The sequence below is a fragment of the Gallus gallus genome, chromosome 4 (assembly GCF_016699485.2).
Source record: "Gallus gallus isolate bGalGal1 chromosome 4, bGalGal1.mat.broiler.GRCg7b, whole genome shotgun sequence".
Classification (NCBI taxonomy): Eukaryota; Metazoa; Chordata; class Aves; order Galliformes; family Phasianidae; genus Gallus; species Gallus gallus.
The window spans coordinates 2,374,549-2,391,586 of record NC_052535.1 but is presented as its reverse complement, the minus strand read 5'-3'; the positions used below and the strand labels follow the sequence as shown (position 1 = coordinate 2,391,586).

At 61.2% G+C, this 17,038-nt stretch overlaps 3 protein-coding genes across 7 annotated transcripts; all 3 read right to left on the bottom strand.

Moving 5' to 3' along the window:
• Window positions 1–221: 221 nt before the first annotated feature.
• SLC7A3 (solute carrier family 7 member 3) lies at window positions 222–7,938 on the bottom strand. Of its 4 annotated transcripts, none has more exons than XM_015278425.4 (12): window positions 7,710–7,938; window positions 5,057–5,459; window positions 4,700–4,858; window positions 4,443–4,623; window positions 4,223–4,335; window positions 3,388–3,610; window positions 3,079–3,218; window positions 2,897–2,999; window positions 2,258–2,469; window positions 1,714–1,880; window positions 1,466–1,574; window positions 222–1,339 (listed from the first exon to the last, which is right to left on the bottom strand). In XM_015278425.4, exons 2-12 carry the CDS (start codon window positions 5,424–5,426, stop codon window positions 1,203–1,205), a joined length of 1,914 nt encoding a protein of 637 aa, XP_015133911.2. In that variant the 5' UTR covers window positions 5,427–5,459; window positions 7,710–7,938; the 3' UTR covers window positions 222–1,202. The 4 variants fall into 4 exon arrangements, with proteins under 4 accessions (XP_015133911.2, XP_015133910.2, XP_046796921.1 ...); XM_015278424.4 differs by lacking the exon at window positions 7,710–7,938 and adding an exon at window positions 6,655–6,763; XM_046940965.1 differs by lacking the exon at window positions 7,710–7,938 and adding an exon at window positions 5,561–5,974.
• Window positions 7,939–9,055: 1,117 nt separating this feature from the next.
• Window positions 9,056–13,134, bottom strand: LOC112532338 (basic proline-rich protein). Of its 2 annotated transcripts, none has more exons than XM_025150146.3 (8): window positions 11,694–13,134; window positions 11,492–11,614; window positions 11,007–11,132; window positions 10,609–10,674; window positions 10,021–10,121; window positions 9,581–9,653; window positions 9,399–9,470; window positions 9,056–9,251 (listed from the first exon to the last, which is right to left on the bottom strand). In XM_025150146.3, the coding sequence occupies exons 1-8, from the start codon at window positions 12,226–12,228 to the stop codon at window positions 9,196–9,198; spliced, it is 1,152 nt and encodes a 383-aa protein (XP_025005914.1). In that variant the 5' UTR covers window positions 12,229–13,134; the 3' UTR covers window positions 9,056–9,195. The 2 variants fall into 2 exon arrangements, with proteins under 2 accessions (XP_025005914.1, XP_025005915.1); XM_025150147.3 differs by having other exon boundaries at window positions 9,399–9,417.
• On the bottom strand, window positions 12,379–16,457 carry SNX12 (sorting nexin 12). The gene is made up of 4 exons (NM_001031533.2): window positions 16,249–16,457; window positions 14,824–14,919; window positions 14,516–14,640; window positions 12,379–14,034 (listed from the first exon to the last, which is right to left on the bottom strand). The coding sequence occupies exons 1-4, from the start codon at window positions 16,411–16,413 to the stop codon at window positions 13,932–13,934; spliced, it is 489 nt and encodes a 162-aa protein (NP_001026704.2). The 5' UTR covers window positions 16,414–16,457; the 3' UTR covers window positions 12,379–13,931.
• Window positions 16,458–17,038: the final 581 nt, after the last annotated feature.

Sequence of the window (17,038 nt, the reverse complement as noted above, 5' to 3'; positions counted from 1 at the left end):
ATGCTGCCCTGGGGCTGGAACAGCATGGCCCACGTGGGCGACTGTGGGCAGTGCCGCGCTCATGGGCCCGCACAGGGACGCGGGGCACAAGGACATGGGGTGCAGTGGGGTGGCAGCCCCTCTCCTCCCCGCGGAGCCCTGGGGCTGAGCCATGGGGCCCTCCCTGCTGGCCGAGCGCTGACCCCGCTCCGCTGCCAGGAAATGAGGAAACCCACGTAAGATCCATCTGCCCTAAATTAGTTTATTTATTTCACAAAATAATCTGTCAGGGCTGATTGAGACCAGGCCGGAATCTGGGAAATCATCTTCTCCCGGGGATGCGGCCCAGTTCCTGGCCGTGCCTCCCCTGCAGGCCCAGCGGGAGCCCCAGAGGCTATTTCTGAGGTCTTTTCAGCAGCGCTGGGACACGATGACACACTGCCACATGGCACGGGGCCCAGCCTGCTGCTGGCCCACACCCCGGTACCAGGAGCATGGGGCTGGGCGCCCTACAGCACTGCTTCCCATCGGTGTGTGCCCGTGGTGGCAAAAGACACAAGGACAGACTGACGCCAGCCCCCAGCTCAGCCTGCAGGACGCAGGCATTGAAGTGAGATGCAGCTGAACCAACAGAGCCAAGCAGTTAAAGAAAAAAAAACCCCAAACCATTTAGACTGCAATAAGTATAAAAACTGACACTAAAACCCCAATTGTGCCAAGGCATACAAGGTTGGATACTCATGTCTACACTGCAGACATCATCACAAGCAGCTGAGTGTGATGCTCACACCAAGCAACATGAGTCCAGCAGCACAGGGCTCAGCACGGGCATGGGATCGTAGTGGGGCTGTGGGGCACTGGGCAGTACCAGGATGAGGCGCTTCCAATCTCAGTCATGACTGCACTGACACAAATACAGCAGTACCATCACATGGAGTGTCTCGTGGGCAGGAGGAGCAGGATGTGACAGCAGCTTTCACACTGGGACGGCCGTATTGGTGTCAATGCCCCTCGGCGGGGTGGGAACGCAGGGAGCAGCCCCCGGGCTACAAGCATTCCCCCAGCCCGGGGTCTCCTCTCCACGACCGCTGCTCGGTGAGGGGAAAGGGCAGCGCACGGCAGAGTCTGGGCTCAGGCCCCACAGGGTGGCTGTGATGAGCAGTCTTTGGTCCCAATACTGACAGTCCTCCGAGTACTGATGTTGATCACCACCACCACCTCTCTCAGATTGCAGCAGCCCCAGGGCTGAGCTCCATCCCCGGGTGGTGTAGAGGGTTTTCAGTCCTGGAACTTCGGAGCTCTTTTGCATTTTTCCCTTCCACGCTGTTCCGAATGCCGTAGCCAAAGTATATCAAAAAACCTGCAAAAGTTCCTGCTATGAGACACATGGGAGGAAACAGCCTCCCCAGGCCACCAACAGATAGAAGCCGGAGAAATGAGATACCCGCAAGGCTCGGGGCACCACACTCCCCTCTGGGACACCTACCCACAGCCATCCAGACGGCAAAGCGCACCCAGGTGCCGGTACTCAGCTGCACCATCAGCAGGATGTTAACAAAGATGCTGCAGAGTGGAAGGAGTGGGAGGAAAGGTACCTGCGAGGGACAAGAGGTGCCACCTTAGCCATGCCCAAGGGACCTGGCCAAGCTAGAGAATGCTTTGCCACTTGCGTGCCTGGATCCTGCACCAGCCTTGGGTGCAGAGAGGTGCAGAGCTCTTGGAGGCTGCGCTCACCTTGAAGTTCAGCCGCACATTGCTCTGTGGCTGCCTCCAAATGATGATGGTAACGATGAGCAGAAACACGAGGAGCACCACCAGGCCCAAGATACAGACCTCGCTGCCCTCCTTCAGCGCATTCGCCCCGACAGTCAGCACCACGCAGATGGCCGTTACCAGCGCAGCTGCAAGAGAAGAGCCCATCACCGTGCTGCACAGACCTCCCTGCCGCTCTGTGGGCTGCTGGACTGAGCCACCCCCTCCTCGTGGTCACATACAGGTCCTCCAACACCCACCCCAAGGCCTCAGGGAAGCACTTTACCAGGAGGAACTCACCAGCCTGGCAAGCAGAGGGAAGCCTGTTCTCAGCTGGGCTCAAACCCAGTTCTGGCGCTTCCCCAGACCCTACTGGGGTGCCCTGCTCTGCTTACACAATGAAACCATTGATGCATCAACCAAAGCTCCCCAGGTCTGCAGGGACCAACATGCCCCAGCCCCTGGCACAGCAACGAGCCAGCGATGTGGCAGGACATGCAGGAGCCGCTGCCTCCCACTCACTCACCCATGATTGAGGCACAGACGTAGACGATGCGCCCCGAGAGCGCCGTGGGAGTGTCTGCAGATGGACTGAAGAGTGCTGCAAAGGACAGCGTCTCCTTCTGTTTGGTGCCCGTGGCAGCGATGTTTGGGTTCATGACAACCCTCTCCTCCTCATTCCCATTCAGCTCCAGCATCTCCATGGCCTTTGGGGAGTTCAGCTGCTCAGACTGGTACCTGCACACAGCAGACCTGCTCAGTGCTGCACGAACTGCAGCGCAGTGCGAGGAAGTTCCAACCCCAGAGCTACAATAGCACCCATCGTTCCCCTCCTCCTCCTCCAGCCCCCTGCTGGGAAGCAGCAGTCCCATGGATGGCACAGGCTGCCCAGGGACTGGTGGGGTCACCATCTCTGAAGGTGTTCCAGAACCATGGAAATGTGGCACTGAGGGACGTGGTGATGGGCATGGTGGGGTGCTTTGGGGTTGGACTTGGGGATCTTAGCGTTCTTTTCCAACCTCAGTGATTCTATGGTGAGCCTGGAGGCCCCAAGCAGCCTCCATTTCATGGCTTGAGCCGTGGCCACAGGCCCCATGCTGTCTACAAGGTGCATCCACCCAAGGGACCGTGGTGAAGGGAACAAGGCATAAGAGGTGGCACCCACCGGAGGATGAGCACACACACAGCGACCAGGGAGTAAGCCAGCAGCGTGCCGATCGACATCAGGTCCACCAGGTCTTTCAGGTCAAGCAGGAAGGCCAACACCGCTGCAACAAGGACGGAAAGCATGAGCACAGCCCTGGGCTGCACGCCGATTGAGCACAAGATGGCCACCAGGAGCGTTACCTGCGAGCATCCCTGAGGTGATGGTGGCCAAGAGAGGAGTCTTTGTGCGACTGTTGATTCTGGAGAGGAACTTGAAGAGCAGCCCATCCTCCGCCATGGCGTAGATCACACGTGGCATGGGAAACATGGAGCCCAGCAAGCTGCCGTGGGGAGAAGTGGCTCAGGGCTGGCCAGAGGGCCAGCAGCCAGGGAGGGAAGGGACTGGCTTGTGCCAGGGGAAGGACGGAAGTCACACAGGGCAAAGCCTGGGACAGGTATCCCCAACCCTGCGCTGGGCCGGGTGACACCACAAAGAGAAGTCGATCCTACCTGGTGGAGAGTGCACAGAGTGAGCCAATGGCAACAGCATAGCGGGCAGGCTCCCAGCCCACCGCCTTGAAAGCCTCAGGCAGCGGGCTCTCCTTGTTCAGCAGGAAGTAGGGCACCATCAGCGTGAGGGCCGCGGAGACCCCAAAATAGGCCACAAAGCAGATAAGGAGGGACACGATGATTCCAATGGGGATGGAGCGCTGTGGGTTCCTGGCTTCCTCCCCTGTGTGGAGGAAAGAGGCAGAGTCCGTCCCCATCCATACTTGCGACCGTGCCCAGCCCCACACCCCAGCCTGCAGCTCCAGCTCCTGGTAAATCCAGCTCTCTGCATAAGCACTAGTGTAGCAATGCAGCAATGCACCCACGGTGCCCTCTGCCCTGAGCTTTTGCTCCTTGCAGCACTGCGCTCCCCACCAGAGGCTCTGCAGCCAGCGGAGGAGGCTGCAGGGAGGCACAGAGGCCGTGCAGAACAGCCTGTACCAGCAACCTGCTGAGCAGAGTCCTGGGGGAAGGAGAGGAAATGAAGAGGGCTCCTTGCGCGCCAGAGCAACGAAGTTCATGCAGAACAGACATTTTAAGAAAAAAAAAAAAAAAACCTAATATTGCTGAAGGCCAGGAAATAAGCAGAAGCAGCAGCAATTCCCAGCACTCGGCTCTGCAGCTGGAAGGCTCCCTGCAGCCCTGTTCTCACCACACCTCGCAGGGAGCCTTTGATATGGGCAGCTGAGGCCCTCTGTGCGGTGCAGCTGGGGACGGGCTGTTCCCACAGCAGCAGGGAGCACTGCGCTCCTCCCAGAGCAGCTCCACCAGCTGCCCCGCTCCAGGCATTCTCTACCTGTGGTGGCGATGCAGTCGAAACCCACGAAGGCATAGAAACACGTGGCAGCACCCATCAGGACCCCTTCCAGCTTAAAGGGGACGAACCCACCAGAGCCGAAGGATTTTATTCTGGAAGAAGGGAGGACAGCGGTTGGGGCATCAACACACAACACAGCACCAGCCCTGTGCCACGTACCAACGGACAGACCCCATCGTGGCACGCTCGTTGTCCTCACCTGACCTCCTCTGGATCGTCTGAGTCCGTCAGGTTGATGTAATCCTCCACCGTGAGCTGCCAGTTCTTGATGTCTCCCTTGATGCAGCCGGCGATGAAGACGAAGGCCAACACCAGCAGGTTCACCGCCGTGAAGATTTTGTTCACCAGGGCAGATTCGCTGACGCCGAAGGTCAGCAGTGCTGGGGACCGAGGGGTGAACGGGCTGCACCTGCACTGCATCACCGCGGTGCCACCGAGCCGCTCCGACACACTCACCAGTGAGCAACGCGATCAGGATCAACGCAAAGAAGTCCGGGCGCTCGGCCAGCACCCCCGGCAGGTGCAGCGCGGTCTTGTTCATGAAGAAGGTGGAGATTTGGTTGCCGATGATGTTGTCGAACGCCGCGCTCCAGGCTCGGGCCACGCTGGCTGTGCCTGGCCAACAGCAAAGCTGCTTATCGATCCGAGCCCTGCACGTGGCAGCGCTGAGACAAGCCGAGGCAGAGCAGCACCAACGCCATCACGCAGCCACGTGGATCCCCAGAGCACCCAGCCCACATCCTGCCCCCGTGCCCCGCTATGGTGCTGCTCACCAGGACATACGTCAGCCCCACACTCCCCAGAGCCACGTACCTATCACGTAGGACAGGATGAGGTTCCAGCCGGTGGTGAAAGCCCATATCTCACCAACCGTGACGTAGCTGTAGAGGTAGGCAGAGCCAGTCTTGGGGACACGGGCTCCAAACTCGGCATAGCAGAGTCCAGCAAGTATCGATGACAGCGCGGCCAACAGGAAGCAGAGGATGATGGATGGGCCAGCAGTATCCTTGGCCACTTCCCCTGTCAGCACATACACACCAGCACCCAGCGTACTGCCCACGCCCAGGGCGATGAGGTCCAGCGTGGAAAGGCAGCGAGCAAAGCGCGTCTCTTCGGAGCTCAGATCCACCACGCGCCGACGGATCAGCTTTTTCCCAAGGCTGCTCATTTTTCCCCCAAACATTTTGTCTTCTCCCGGCTCAGCTGCTCAGAAGCCCTGCAAGAGAAGTTTTGGAGCAGCGTGAAACTCGTGGAGCTGAAGCCATGCAGCAATGCCACCGCCACCCCGCGGGAGCAGCGGTCCCTTGGATGACCCACTGGCATGGAGCCCCCGGCACATCACTGGGATGGAGACGAGCAGCGCAGGGCTGCACGCCCACCTGCACGGCCCCTCCACCAGGAATGCGAGCTGGAGACAAACCCAGCGAGTCCACGGCACGAAATGGGCTCCTTAAGCAAACACTGTGTGGTCCCAACCCCGAGGGCCTGGGCACATCCCACAGCTCGCCCTGCTGTCTCTGAGCAACTCCCCACGTTTGGCACACAGAGATCCCTCGGCCCAAACTTGACTGCTGGCAACGACCCTCCCAGCGAGGTGTGTGGGTGTGCGCAGAAGCAATGGCAGGTAGACAAAGCATGCCGGGCTGAGTCACACAGCCACATTCGTTCCTTCCAACATCAGCGCTGCACCCTCGCTGGGGCTGCATGGCCAGACACGCAGTGAGCACAGCGTGAGGCTCCCAGCACGCATCCCCTGCATACGGACAGCCCATGCCCCAGGGCTGCGCGTGGGTCAACGTGCCACAGCCCACACCCCCAGCCCCACGCTCAGCTATCCCCAAAATGCTCTGGATCGTGAGCAGCCCACAGAGCTGCCCAAAGGGAACGGGCACAGAGTGAGAGATGTGGCTCTGGGCAGCCCGGTGTGGTGGTTGGCAGCCCTGCACATAGCAGGGGGTTGAAACCAGACGATCGCTGTGGTCCTTCTCAACCCGGGCCATTCTGCGGTTCTGAGTGAGATTCTATTCTAAGCCCACCAACACGTCGGCAGAACCACAGAATCTCAGGGCTTGGAGGGGACCTCTGGGGCTCACGGAGTCCCAGCCGTACCGCGGGTTCCTACAGCACGTTATAAAGGCGGGTCCTGACTATCCCACGCACGGAACCCCCCACGCCCCGGGCTGCCCGCTCCGCCGCCCCGTACGGTAAAGGCGCTCCTCGCGGTGTCGGCATGGAACTCCCACGTTTCATTTTCCCGCGTGGAGCGGCGCAGAAAGCGCGGGAAGGCGTGGAGCGGAAACAGCGCCGTTCGGACGGGCGCGCACCGACAGCAGCCGCTCCTCCGCCCCACCGCGCGGCTGATGGAAGCGGCGCCGGTTGCGCTCGGAAACGCGCGGCCCGCAGCGACTCACCGGCACGCTTCGGTTCGGGTCTCGCCGCGCTCCTCCCCGGCTCTGCCGCCCGCACGGTTGGGGAGCAGAGCAGTTCCTCCCGCCGAGGAGAAGCTCCCCGTCTCACCGCGCTCCGCCCCGGCACCGCCCTCGTGAGTGGAAGCGAAGCCCGCCCCGTGCGCCCATCCCGGCCCCGAGCGGCGCCCAACAGCACGGGCCGTCCGTCCTGCGTGCACCAGTGCCCCCAAATCGCGGATTTAGGGAAGGAAAAAAAAAAAAGAAAGAAAAAAGAAAAAAAAAGAACAGATGTGACCGGGATCCCTGCGATGCCCCGACCCGCTCCCCCGGAGAAACGCGGAGCGGCAGCTGTGCGGTGCTGCCCCACGGACGGCCAGGCCGAAGGCGGCTGAGGTCTCCCAGAGCCCACGTGCGGCGGGGCAGAGCTCAGGGCTGCTCGGGGCTGCTCGGGGCTGCTCGGAGGTGTGGGGGTACGCCGCGGGGCACAGCTCGGCCCGGCGGGCGCAGTGGGGCTCAGCCCGACAGCCACGTGCTGTGCGGGCAACGGTTCCCCGGCCGGGCGCACGCTGCTCCGGTACGGCAGGAGAACGGACAGCAACAGGCGGTGAGGGGATGGGGAAGAGCCGGCTCCGGAGAACTGCTGGAAGCTACGCCGCTTTTTCCTTACAACAGCAGCGAGGCTCCCGGCAGCCCTCCCTCCCCCCCGGCGCACCCCGCAAAGCTCTCTGATGCAATCGGGCACCGCTGTGTCGTTCGCTCAGCGGCGGCTCTAGGAGGCGGCCACCCCCCGTGCACGGCGCTGAGCTCCGGGGGGGGCCCGCAGCGGGGCAGGGTGCTGCGGATCCCGGCAGGCGCCCACCCGCCCCGACTCGCCTCGCCCCGGAGGTTGGGGAAACAAAAGGCCGTGCTCGGAAAACCCGTGAGCAAAACGCAATGGAACGGCGAGGCGGCATTTTGGATATGACGCAAGAGCGGATCTCTGTTTCCGCACGGACGAATGAATGAACGGTGCCCTCCATACCCCCCGGCTGCTCCCGTAAGAAAGGAAACGGACTCACGCTGTAGATACGGTCGCCCCTTGCAGCCTCGCTGTCGGCTGTACGGCCACCCGTCGCGCTTCCTGCCCCCCCGCCCCCCCGCCCGCCCCGGGCTGCCACCGCCACGTGGCACGGCCGCGCTGAAGCCTCACTCCCTGCGGCGCGTGGGCAGCGGCGCCGTGGGGGCTGCGATGGGGCAGCGGTGGGGCATTCCCGGCCCGGCGCTGTGGTGAAATAAATGCCCGGCCCCTGAAATACCCAGAATTTCGGCAGTGGGCTGAGCCACTGGGACTCGCCTGTTCCCAGAAGTCGTTGTACGACAGCAGCGCTCCGGATGATGCTTTGGGACACGGGGCCAGGACAGACCCGCCCGCTCGTTTCCACACCTCCCGTACGGCTCCCATTCATCCTCACGGTGCCCCGTCCTCATCTCATCCAACGCGAGGCCTGGATCCAAGCACGTGTCCCAACAGGAGCTGCAGGAAGGCAGGCAGCAGCAGCACTTGCTCAGCCAGCGCCACGTGGGAGTACGGGCAGCTCCAGCCCAGAAAGGGAGCCAAAAGCCCTGCAGAAGCGGCCCCAAATCAGCCCTTGGAGCCCCATCACCTCCCATGGGCAGAGCACAGGTGGGAGGCAGAAGACAGAGCATCCCCAGCAGCTGCTCGGTGAGCAGACAAAGGGACTCACAGCCACCCCCCAGGAAGGGGCAGGGGCTGCCCGTGGCACTCAGGGGCAGCCAAAAACAGCATCCTGAGACAAGAGGGGAGCAGGAGCACACCAGCCTGCCCAGCCCAGCCCCGGGGTGCTGCCAGCACAACGCAGCAGGGCTCTGCAGGGCCTCACCCAGATGCCGTGCAGTCAGATGAGGCACCCACGCCAACATACCACAGGCAGAAAGCAGCATGGCAGGGCTTGCAGGCAGTGCTTCCTGCACCCACAGGCAGGAATGGGGAAGAGCTGAGCCCCACGTGCTACCCTCCATGACCTACACACAGACCACCAGCTAAACTGGTGAGAAGCAGCTAACAGCCACAGAAGCCAAATGTGCCTTCAGAAAGAACTGGCTCTTCTCGCTTCCAGCAAGAATAAGGTTAAGGCAGAAACCTCCCCACACAGCTGCCTCCCACTGCCATGGTGTCACCAGCACACATCCAAGCATCCTTCTCAGACATACTTGGACTTGTCCAGAAAGGCCTCCATGCAGCCAGGCTGTGCTTCAGTCCATCATCACCAACCACCTCCTCCTCACATGCAGCAGATCCAGATCTGGCCTGGCAGAAGCCTGAGAGCTGTCCTTTCTGCCCAGCAGCCCGGGTGAGAGCAGGCAGCACAGAGCACTGCCCTCCGAGAGCAGACAGCAAACACACTGCAAGAATAGACAGGTTTATTTTAAATACAAGGAGTTAAAAAAGTCCATTTGTGCAAATGCTCTGTAAATATCACTGGCCCAGCAGCTCAGGTGCCTGGACAAGTCGCTGCCATCTGTCCCGTGTGCTGGGGGAAGCTGTCAGTCTCTCTCCCAGATGCCGCTGTTATCCTCTGCAGCATCTTCTAAGCAGATTCCTGGGGAACACGAGCAGCATTCCCAGCACTCAGGCCACAAGCTTTGTCCCTTCCACCCAGCAGCCCTTGGTGACCCCAGCAAGGGATCACCGGAGCAACCCTGCAACCTGCATGGAGGCGAGGGCTCACCCCAGCAAGGGGACATACCTGCTGCTCTGAGCTGAGCCTGCAAGGAGGAGATTGTCTGACAGTAGGCTTCACACTGAGCAGTCTTATCAGCTGGGGGCAGGAGGCAAGTCACTGCGTTCAGCCTGAACACCTCGCCCTCAGACCTCTCAGGGCAGTAGCAGGGCTCCCTTTCCACCCCCAGAGCAGCCAGCCCCACGTACCTAGCTCTCCTTTCACTCGCTCCAGCTCTTTCTTCACGTGCTCCAGCTCCTGGGACAGCTGGCAACCTGCAGGCTGGCAAGGGCAGGGTGTCAGGGGATGCAGTGACCCATGCAGCAGCCCAGCTCCAGCACAGGTTCTCCTGACCGCGTACCAGGACACATCCAGAATGTCAGGATGTATAAAAGTGACCGTGATACAAGCCATATGGGTGGGAATGTTTCAGAAGTCCCTTAGAAATTAACTGAGCAGAAGCCCGCAGTGCGCTCAGGGAGGACGTAAAGCGTGCAGCAAAATGCACAAGGCCTCGTGTAAACAGCAGGGAAAGGCTCAGGTGCCAGCTCAGAAACGGGCAGCCCCGGGCACTCCACTGCCTGCCACCTCTGCAGCCCACACCCCAGGGTGCACTGCGTTCATGGGGCAGCACACAGCTGACTCTTACCTGTGCAGCACAGGCTGCATCCCCACAGCCAGAAACAGCGCCAGGGTGCAGTTCTCTGAGATAAGGGGACCCCACACACACCCACGTCTGGTCAGCTTTATCTGTAAAGAGTTTTCACGAGAAATGTAACGAGAAATGCCTCTCTCCAATCAGGACACAGAGCTGCTCTAGACAAGCTGCACAGGAGAACCAAAGGCCTTTGAGCCCCTCCAGCCCCACAGCTCCTGCTGGCCTGGCCTGTTCAGGTGCTGCCCGTGGTGGGGAGAAGTGGTTCCCACATGGGTGCAAGGGGCCGGCCAGCACAGGAGGGCACCGAGCTACAGCAAGAGTGGCACTCGCCAGCAGGAGGCTGCCAGCTGCCCTGAATGGCTGTCCCTCTCCTTACACCCCAGGCAAAAGCCAAAAATCCAGCAGAACCCAGTACATAAATGCAGGTTCTTCCCATTACCTAACCTGGCCAGGACAGCTCCAGGCTGAGCCCAGCGGGCTGCAGGCAAAGGCCTGCATTCCTGTGTAGGACCAAACCCCCATCCTGCTCACCCACTCCTATGGCAATCCATGCTGAAAACAGCCGTTCTTTGTTCTCACCGTTTTCCATCAGCTCTCGGGTCCTGTTGCACACTGGTTCCTGTGGAGTCGATTCTGAAGTACGACCTGGGAAACAAAAATGAAGAGCATCCGGTACTGCTCAGAGACTGCCCAGGCAGCAGCCAGGAAACGCTGTCCTGAGAGTGACCAAGAGCAGCAGATTAATTCAGGCTCTTTCTTGGTGCCTCTCTAAGGGAAAGGAACTCCATGCAGCCTTGCTGCTCCGTGTTTCCGTGCCATTCGTCTGAGCCTAAGCACACACTGCCCCCTCCTGTCCTCAGTCAGGATCAGATTTGGACTCTGAAGCCGACCTGAGTAACCTCCCCAAAAGGAGCTCCCCTCCTCCCTGCCACAACATTGGAACCTCGAAGGCTTCTGCCCAGCCCACTCCCCCTTACCTGGGTGAGCACGCTTGGAAGAAGCCGCTTTTCCCGCAGGCTGCAATCGGGAGCGAGAAGCCACGGTAGGAATTGAGGTGGGAATCCTCTGAGGGGGCTGTCTGCGGCCCCCAGCTTTGCCAGCAGCTACGGTGGAAGAATATCACAGGCACAGGGACTGCAGGGACAGCGACAAAGCAGCCACGCCGTGCCACGTCAGGCAGCTCACGGCTCTGCCAGGCCCAGCAGCACCAGCACGTGCCACCCATGGGCCCATAAGAGGCACTGAGCCAAGGGACCGCCGGTCTATGCTGGCAGGAGGCCGAGCAGCGCCAGCACAGCTCTCGCAGCACAACCGCATTCCCTGGGCTCCTCCTTGCACTGCTGCCACGGCCTCCCCGCTCCCCACGCTCCATCCCTTCTCCGTGCCGCAGCCCGGGCCTTCCCCTTTCCCCCTTCTCGATGCAGCATCGGCCCACCGAGATCCCCCATCCCTGCACAATTACTTTCCGTCGCTCTGTCCCGGGGTGGCGCCTTGGGCCCGGCGGACGGCCGTGCCAGCTGTGAGGCCCTGTAGGTGGGATGCTGCAGCCCGGACTTGGCAGCCGGCATCGCCTTCAGCTTAGCACCTGGGGGGGGCAGGGAAGGCGTGCCGCAGCCTTACGGCAAAGCGGGCACCGTCCCCGGAGCCCCCGGGGCTCGGCTCACCTGGGGGCGCGGGCAGCTTGGCAGCGGGGGCACCGGGCCCTTTGCCAGCCCCCCGCGGCTCCGGCCCCACGGAGGCCCGCGGCCGGGCCGGGGACGGCCTTCCAGCGGCGCGGCGCGGGGAGCGGGCGGGGGGCCGGCCGGGGGGGAGCTGCCCGGCCCGGCGGGGCTGCGGGCGGGCCAGGCGGGAGCGCCCCCCGGCACGGGGCGAAGCGAGGCGCCGCGCTGCCCCCCGGGGGCGGCCGAGGAGGGCGGCTACGGGCGGACTGCCCGCGGCGGGGGGCGGCGAGGACTCGAAGGGCGTGGAGGTGACGAGAGGGGCGGCGGGGGGCGGCCACGGCGCGCCGCTCTCCGCCGGGCCGGGAGAAGGCCCGGGAGTGGCGGCGGAGCCCACGAGCAGGCGGGCGGCGATGGTGCGGCACTCGTCCTCGAAAAAGCTGCGGTAGAACGGGGAGAGCGGCGAGCCGGCCCCGTCCCGCAGCAGGTCGGGACGGCTCGGGGAGCGGCGCCGCGGCGCCGGCCGCTCCGCCCGCGACATCGCGCCTCCGCGCCGCTTCCGCCCGCACGAGCGCCCCCTGGCGGCGGGGAGGCCGCCCGCGCTTTTCGCTGCTCGGCGCCCCCTGCCGCGCGGGAGGCCCTCCCGCCGCCCCCCCCACCCGCCCCGCTGCCCGCAGGACGAGGCGGAGACTTGGCTTCACAGTGGTTTAATGCGAACGGAACCGGGAGGGTACACTGGACAGAGTGGGACAGCCGGGCGGGGGCTGCCCCGCAGCGGGACGCGCAGGACGAGGGGACCCTCCCTCCAAGCAGGGGCTGATGGGGACGAAGGACTTCCAGCAGCCACGCGGTCCCCGAGCAGCTCCATCCTGGCTTCAGCCCCTTCTCATCTCTCAGCCCCACTCCTCACCCTCAGCACCGGGCCCTCAGCAGAACACCCAGGAAACACTATGGAGACCGAAGGGGCGCGCACGGCAGGGAGCCTGGCAGGGACGGAGGCGGGGGGGGGGGCATCCACCGTGGGTCTGGGCTCCGAGAGAGGCTCTACCACACGCCACAGCCTGAACGAGTGCCCACAAAGCTGCCAGCATTGACCTGAGGAGTCCCTGAGCCTCACCCGATACAGCCAGGACAGCCAGAGGGGTCTCCAAAGGACAGTTCTGGTGCAGCGAGTTGCTCACGAGCCCTGGACGGTTCCCTGATCAGCCTTGTGCCTTCCACACTGTCACTGTCTAGCTCATTGCAAAACAAAGAAAAGACAAAAATCCATCAGTCCTTATCCTGTTCCACACCAAGTGATTAACCCAGAACTGACCCAGCAGCTCCCGCTGTCCCTTATTGGAGAGGTCGTGCCACCCTCACGCTGGGCTCCTCCTGCAGCAGCCAGCTGCTGTCACCTGTCACCACCACAACAGCCACGGCCACCTCCTGCTCCTCAGCCAGACCCATCTGCCCCTTCCGCAGCTGGGGCACAGGAGGAGGTCACCTGAACTAGAAAAGTCAATGCATTTTTAAAGCTTGAGCCCCCACTGCGATAGGCCAGGCTTGCCCAGCTTCTACACAGCAACCTGCTCACACACAGCATCAGGAGAGCACACGTCGTGGGAACCCCCCTGAGCTGCCTGCAGCAAGCGAGAAAGGAGCGGGACTGACACTAACACACCACACGGGTCTGTAATGCAGGAGGCTGAGCGCAGGGTTAGAGTAAGTCTTGGGCCTCAGCACTTCCAGACAGTGAAGAATGGGGGTTTCATGCAGGGTGAATGGGGTGGACGAGGGACCAACACACCCAGGCACCTACTCACTGTTTTGGATAAGCCTTACTAAAACTCTAATACCTGATGCAATCACTGACCAACATGACAATTGCTATTCTTCAGAGTCTCCTGCAGAGAAGCTTGGGGCTGCATGGACAGGGGAGTGAAGGTCATCTCATACCTTTCTGTACAGGGAGAGAGGCAGCTCCTACACCGTAATGCCACAAGCAAGTTCCTGCTCCACACCTATTCACACCTGCCGCTAGGTGCGGGACAACACATTCACTTGCATAAATCTTCATACCTTTAGGCCAAGACCACAGCCCAGAAGAACAAGCTGCTGCCAGTTACAAAAGAGGAAAATACTGAACAAACTGGGAGGTTCAAGAGAGGAAAAGCTGGTTCAGAGAAGACAGATTTAGTGTAAAAATAAATGTCATTTTTGCAGGAGGGAGGGTGGAATGGAGGAAGACAGTGCCAGGTGCTCCTACTGGCGCACTTTCCCTGGGACGTAATTCCTATCAATAGTCTCCTCTTGCAGGAACATATGTAAGCAGCGCTCATTCTGTGCCAGTGGGTGCCCAGCAATTCTAGAAGAAAACCAGAGGTGGAGGTTAGCACAGGCACCACCGAGACTCCCATGCACTGCCTACAGAAAATGTGTGAGAGAGGCAGAGCTCTCCACTCCCAGCAGCTCCCAGCATACCCACGCTGGCCTCAGTCCAAGGCCACTGGGTCAGTGTACAACAGAGCCAGAAAGATGCTCGAGCAGAGAGTTCCCCCCCACTGCAGGAGGTCAGGAGCATCCTGAGCCAACGCTGCCCAGGCAGCAGATCTCTGTAACATAACTGTTCTGCTAAGATTTGCTTCACTCTCTAAACAGCACTGAACACAACCTACACGGGGGCTTAGATTTGCTTCAGAACTAAGGTTTCATTACCTGGAAGCAGACAACATCCTTTAGCACAACACTAGGAGATCTAGATTCCTTTCTGGTCAACCCACAAACCCTCTTCTACCAGCAGCAGCTGGGAGAACAAGCAGGCAGCAAGCCCAGGGCATCAAGCTTACTTGTTAATAAACTGTTCTAGTCCCTGTCTCCGCTCCTCAATGAAGGACTCCTCAAAGATGCCTTCGTCTCCTCGGAACGGAAGCTGTCGTTTCAAAGCTTTTCCAGGCAGCGGTGGCACTACAATCTGAAAGCAAAGAATCACTCCTGTCAGCAGAACTGCCACTTGGGAGAGGGCATCCTTCATCATTTGACACTCATCACATGGCCAGAAATCGAGCCCCAGTGGCTGCCCACCACAGCCTCTCCTCTGGTCAAAATTATCACGCCGCCCACTTGCAGGAATAGGCATGTCTGAGCAAGACCTCACCTTACTGTCTCGTTCCAGCTCATTCTTCAGCCATTCAAAGTCACTGTATCGTCTCCTCACACACGACTCCTTCAATTTGAAGATTGGGAGATTTGTCTGTAATAAAGAGAAGCAGTTAATTTGCAGGGCACTTCAGAACTCAGAGAGCATTTCAACGTGCAATTGAAACCCAAAGCTGCATTCAGAAAACCAGGCCCCTCCAAGAGGGACGCGTCGCAAGAACACCCAGCTTGGTTATTCAGGACAGAACATAAGCACCAAAGCCCTTCAGAATCAAGCAAGCACTTGCTAGGCTACTTGGAGCCAGCCATTCCCTCCCCCTCAAGTTACTATTTCAGGAACACCCTCCGCACCCAGGGGCACACAGTGCTTACAGTACAGACAAGGCTGATTGTTTTTTTCCTCCCGAGTTCACTCCATTTTGAGGTGATCTACAAGACAGCTTTTCAGCCTCCTGCAGAGCAAAAGATCCTATCAACAGTGGTGTTTCCATGGAAGAAATAAGGGAGGAAATCTTGTCCCCGCAACTGCCCAAGGCCAGACTTTGTGCTACAGTCTCCTCTGGAAAGACTGCCTGCCCAGCAGACGAGCAGCTTTCTCCTATCTGCCCCGTGCCACTGGAGCAGCAGCTCCCCTTCCTTCTTCCTGACTCCAGGAGTCTGAAGACCGACAGCTCCTCAAACTTCACCTTTGCACTATCAATACGTTCTGAATCATCATGGGAGCCGAGGCAGCACAACCTCCTGACACACAGCACCCAGACACGCACACGTACTGCTGCAACACAGCTAACTATGTACAGACCAGGCTCTAAGCAACCTCGCCAAGCTGTAGACCGTCCTGCCCATTGCAGGGGAGTTGGACTAGATGACCCTTAAGGGTCCCCCTTCCAACTCAAACGATTCTATGATATCCCGCTCAGATCTGCAGAATAAAACTGCTTTCAAAGCACCTCTGCAGGAATTAGTTTCAGTGAGACAAAGGTCTGCTCGCTGCCATCTCTCTAGCAGGAAAACCAGGAATTATGACAAAACAAACAAATACCCAGCTCTTCTGAAAGGCGCTCAGCAGTCAAATCATGCTGTGACAGAAGGCAACGCCAGCACCACATCAGCCCAGAGGGAGCGTGTTTCGGGGGAAGCTCAATCCTACGAGCTCCAGCCGCAGAGCCCACAGCAGCTCGGCCCGGCCCGGCCCGGCCAGCAGCGCTCCACCTGCCGCACGCTCTCCACAACCACCGCACCTCTGTACGTCGGCCAAGTTTACCCCGAAGGGTCGGCCTGGCCGCGCCGGGGGCAGCTCCCAGGGCACGGCTGTGAGGCGAAGCGCCTCGTAGGGCCGCCGCCCCCGGCCCGGGCCCCTCAGGCCGCGCTCACGCCCTGCCAGGCCGCCCCCCGCCCGCCCCGGCCCCCGCGAGGGCCGCACCCTCATGCGGAGCTCGTAGCTGGTGTATCTGGCGCGGCCCATGCCCACGGTCTGCGGGTTGAAGATGTCGATCTCCAGGAAGTTGCTGGGCGGCCCGTACGCGTCCGTCAGGTCCTGCGGCTTGGCGTTCAGGCGCCGGGTGTCCGCCACCGCCGCCTCCGACATGGTGGTGCCGCCGCCGCCCCGCCCGGCTCGGCCCGGCCGCTGCCGCAGCCCGCGTTGCCCCGCCCGCGCATAACGCCCCGCCGCCCGCCCGCCGCCCGCATAACGCAGGGCTTATCCAGAGTCCGGGGCGGCCACGGCCACCCCACTCACGCATCCTGCGCCACCACTCGCGTAGCGCCTGCATAACGCGAGTGAGTATTCATAGCGCAGGGCGCAGACAATCGCAACCCCAGAACCTGTATGTTCGCCGGGGCCCCGGAACCTGATTAACACAACGAACAGGCTCGGGCCCATCGCGCTTTGCGCGCCGCTCCCGTCCCGACGCCGCGCTCCCACCCCCGGCGGGGCGGTGTCCGAACGAAGCGGTTTCCTCATAAGACACACCAGACCCACAAAAGGGTGACAAGACGGGTGAGGGCTCGGTTATGTAAGCGCGGCCGCCGCGGTGCCCGCTGGGAGCTGTAGGCACGCGGCCGCACCGCCTGCCACGCTCGCTCGTCGGAGCTACGCCCCCCATCTCCCCGCCCCTCCGGCGCGGTGCTCGCCGGGAGTTATAGTCCGCCGCTCGCCCTCGGCCACGCGCCGCGGCCTCGCCGGGACTACGTCTCCCAGCGCGCCCCTCGCG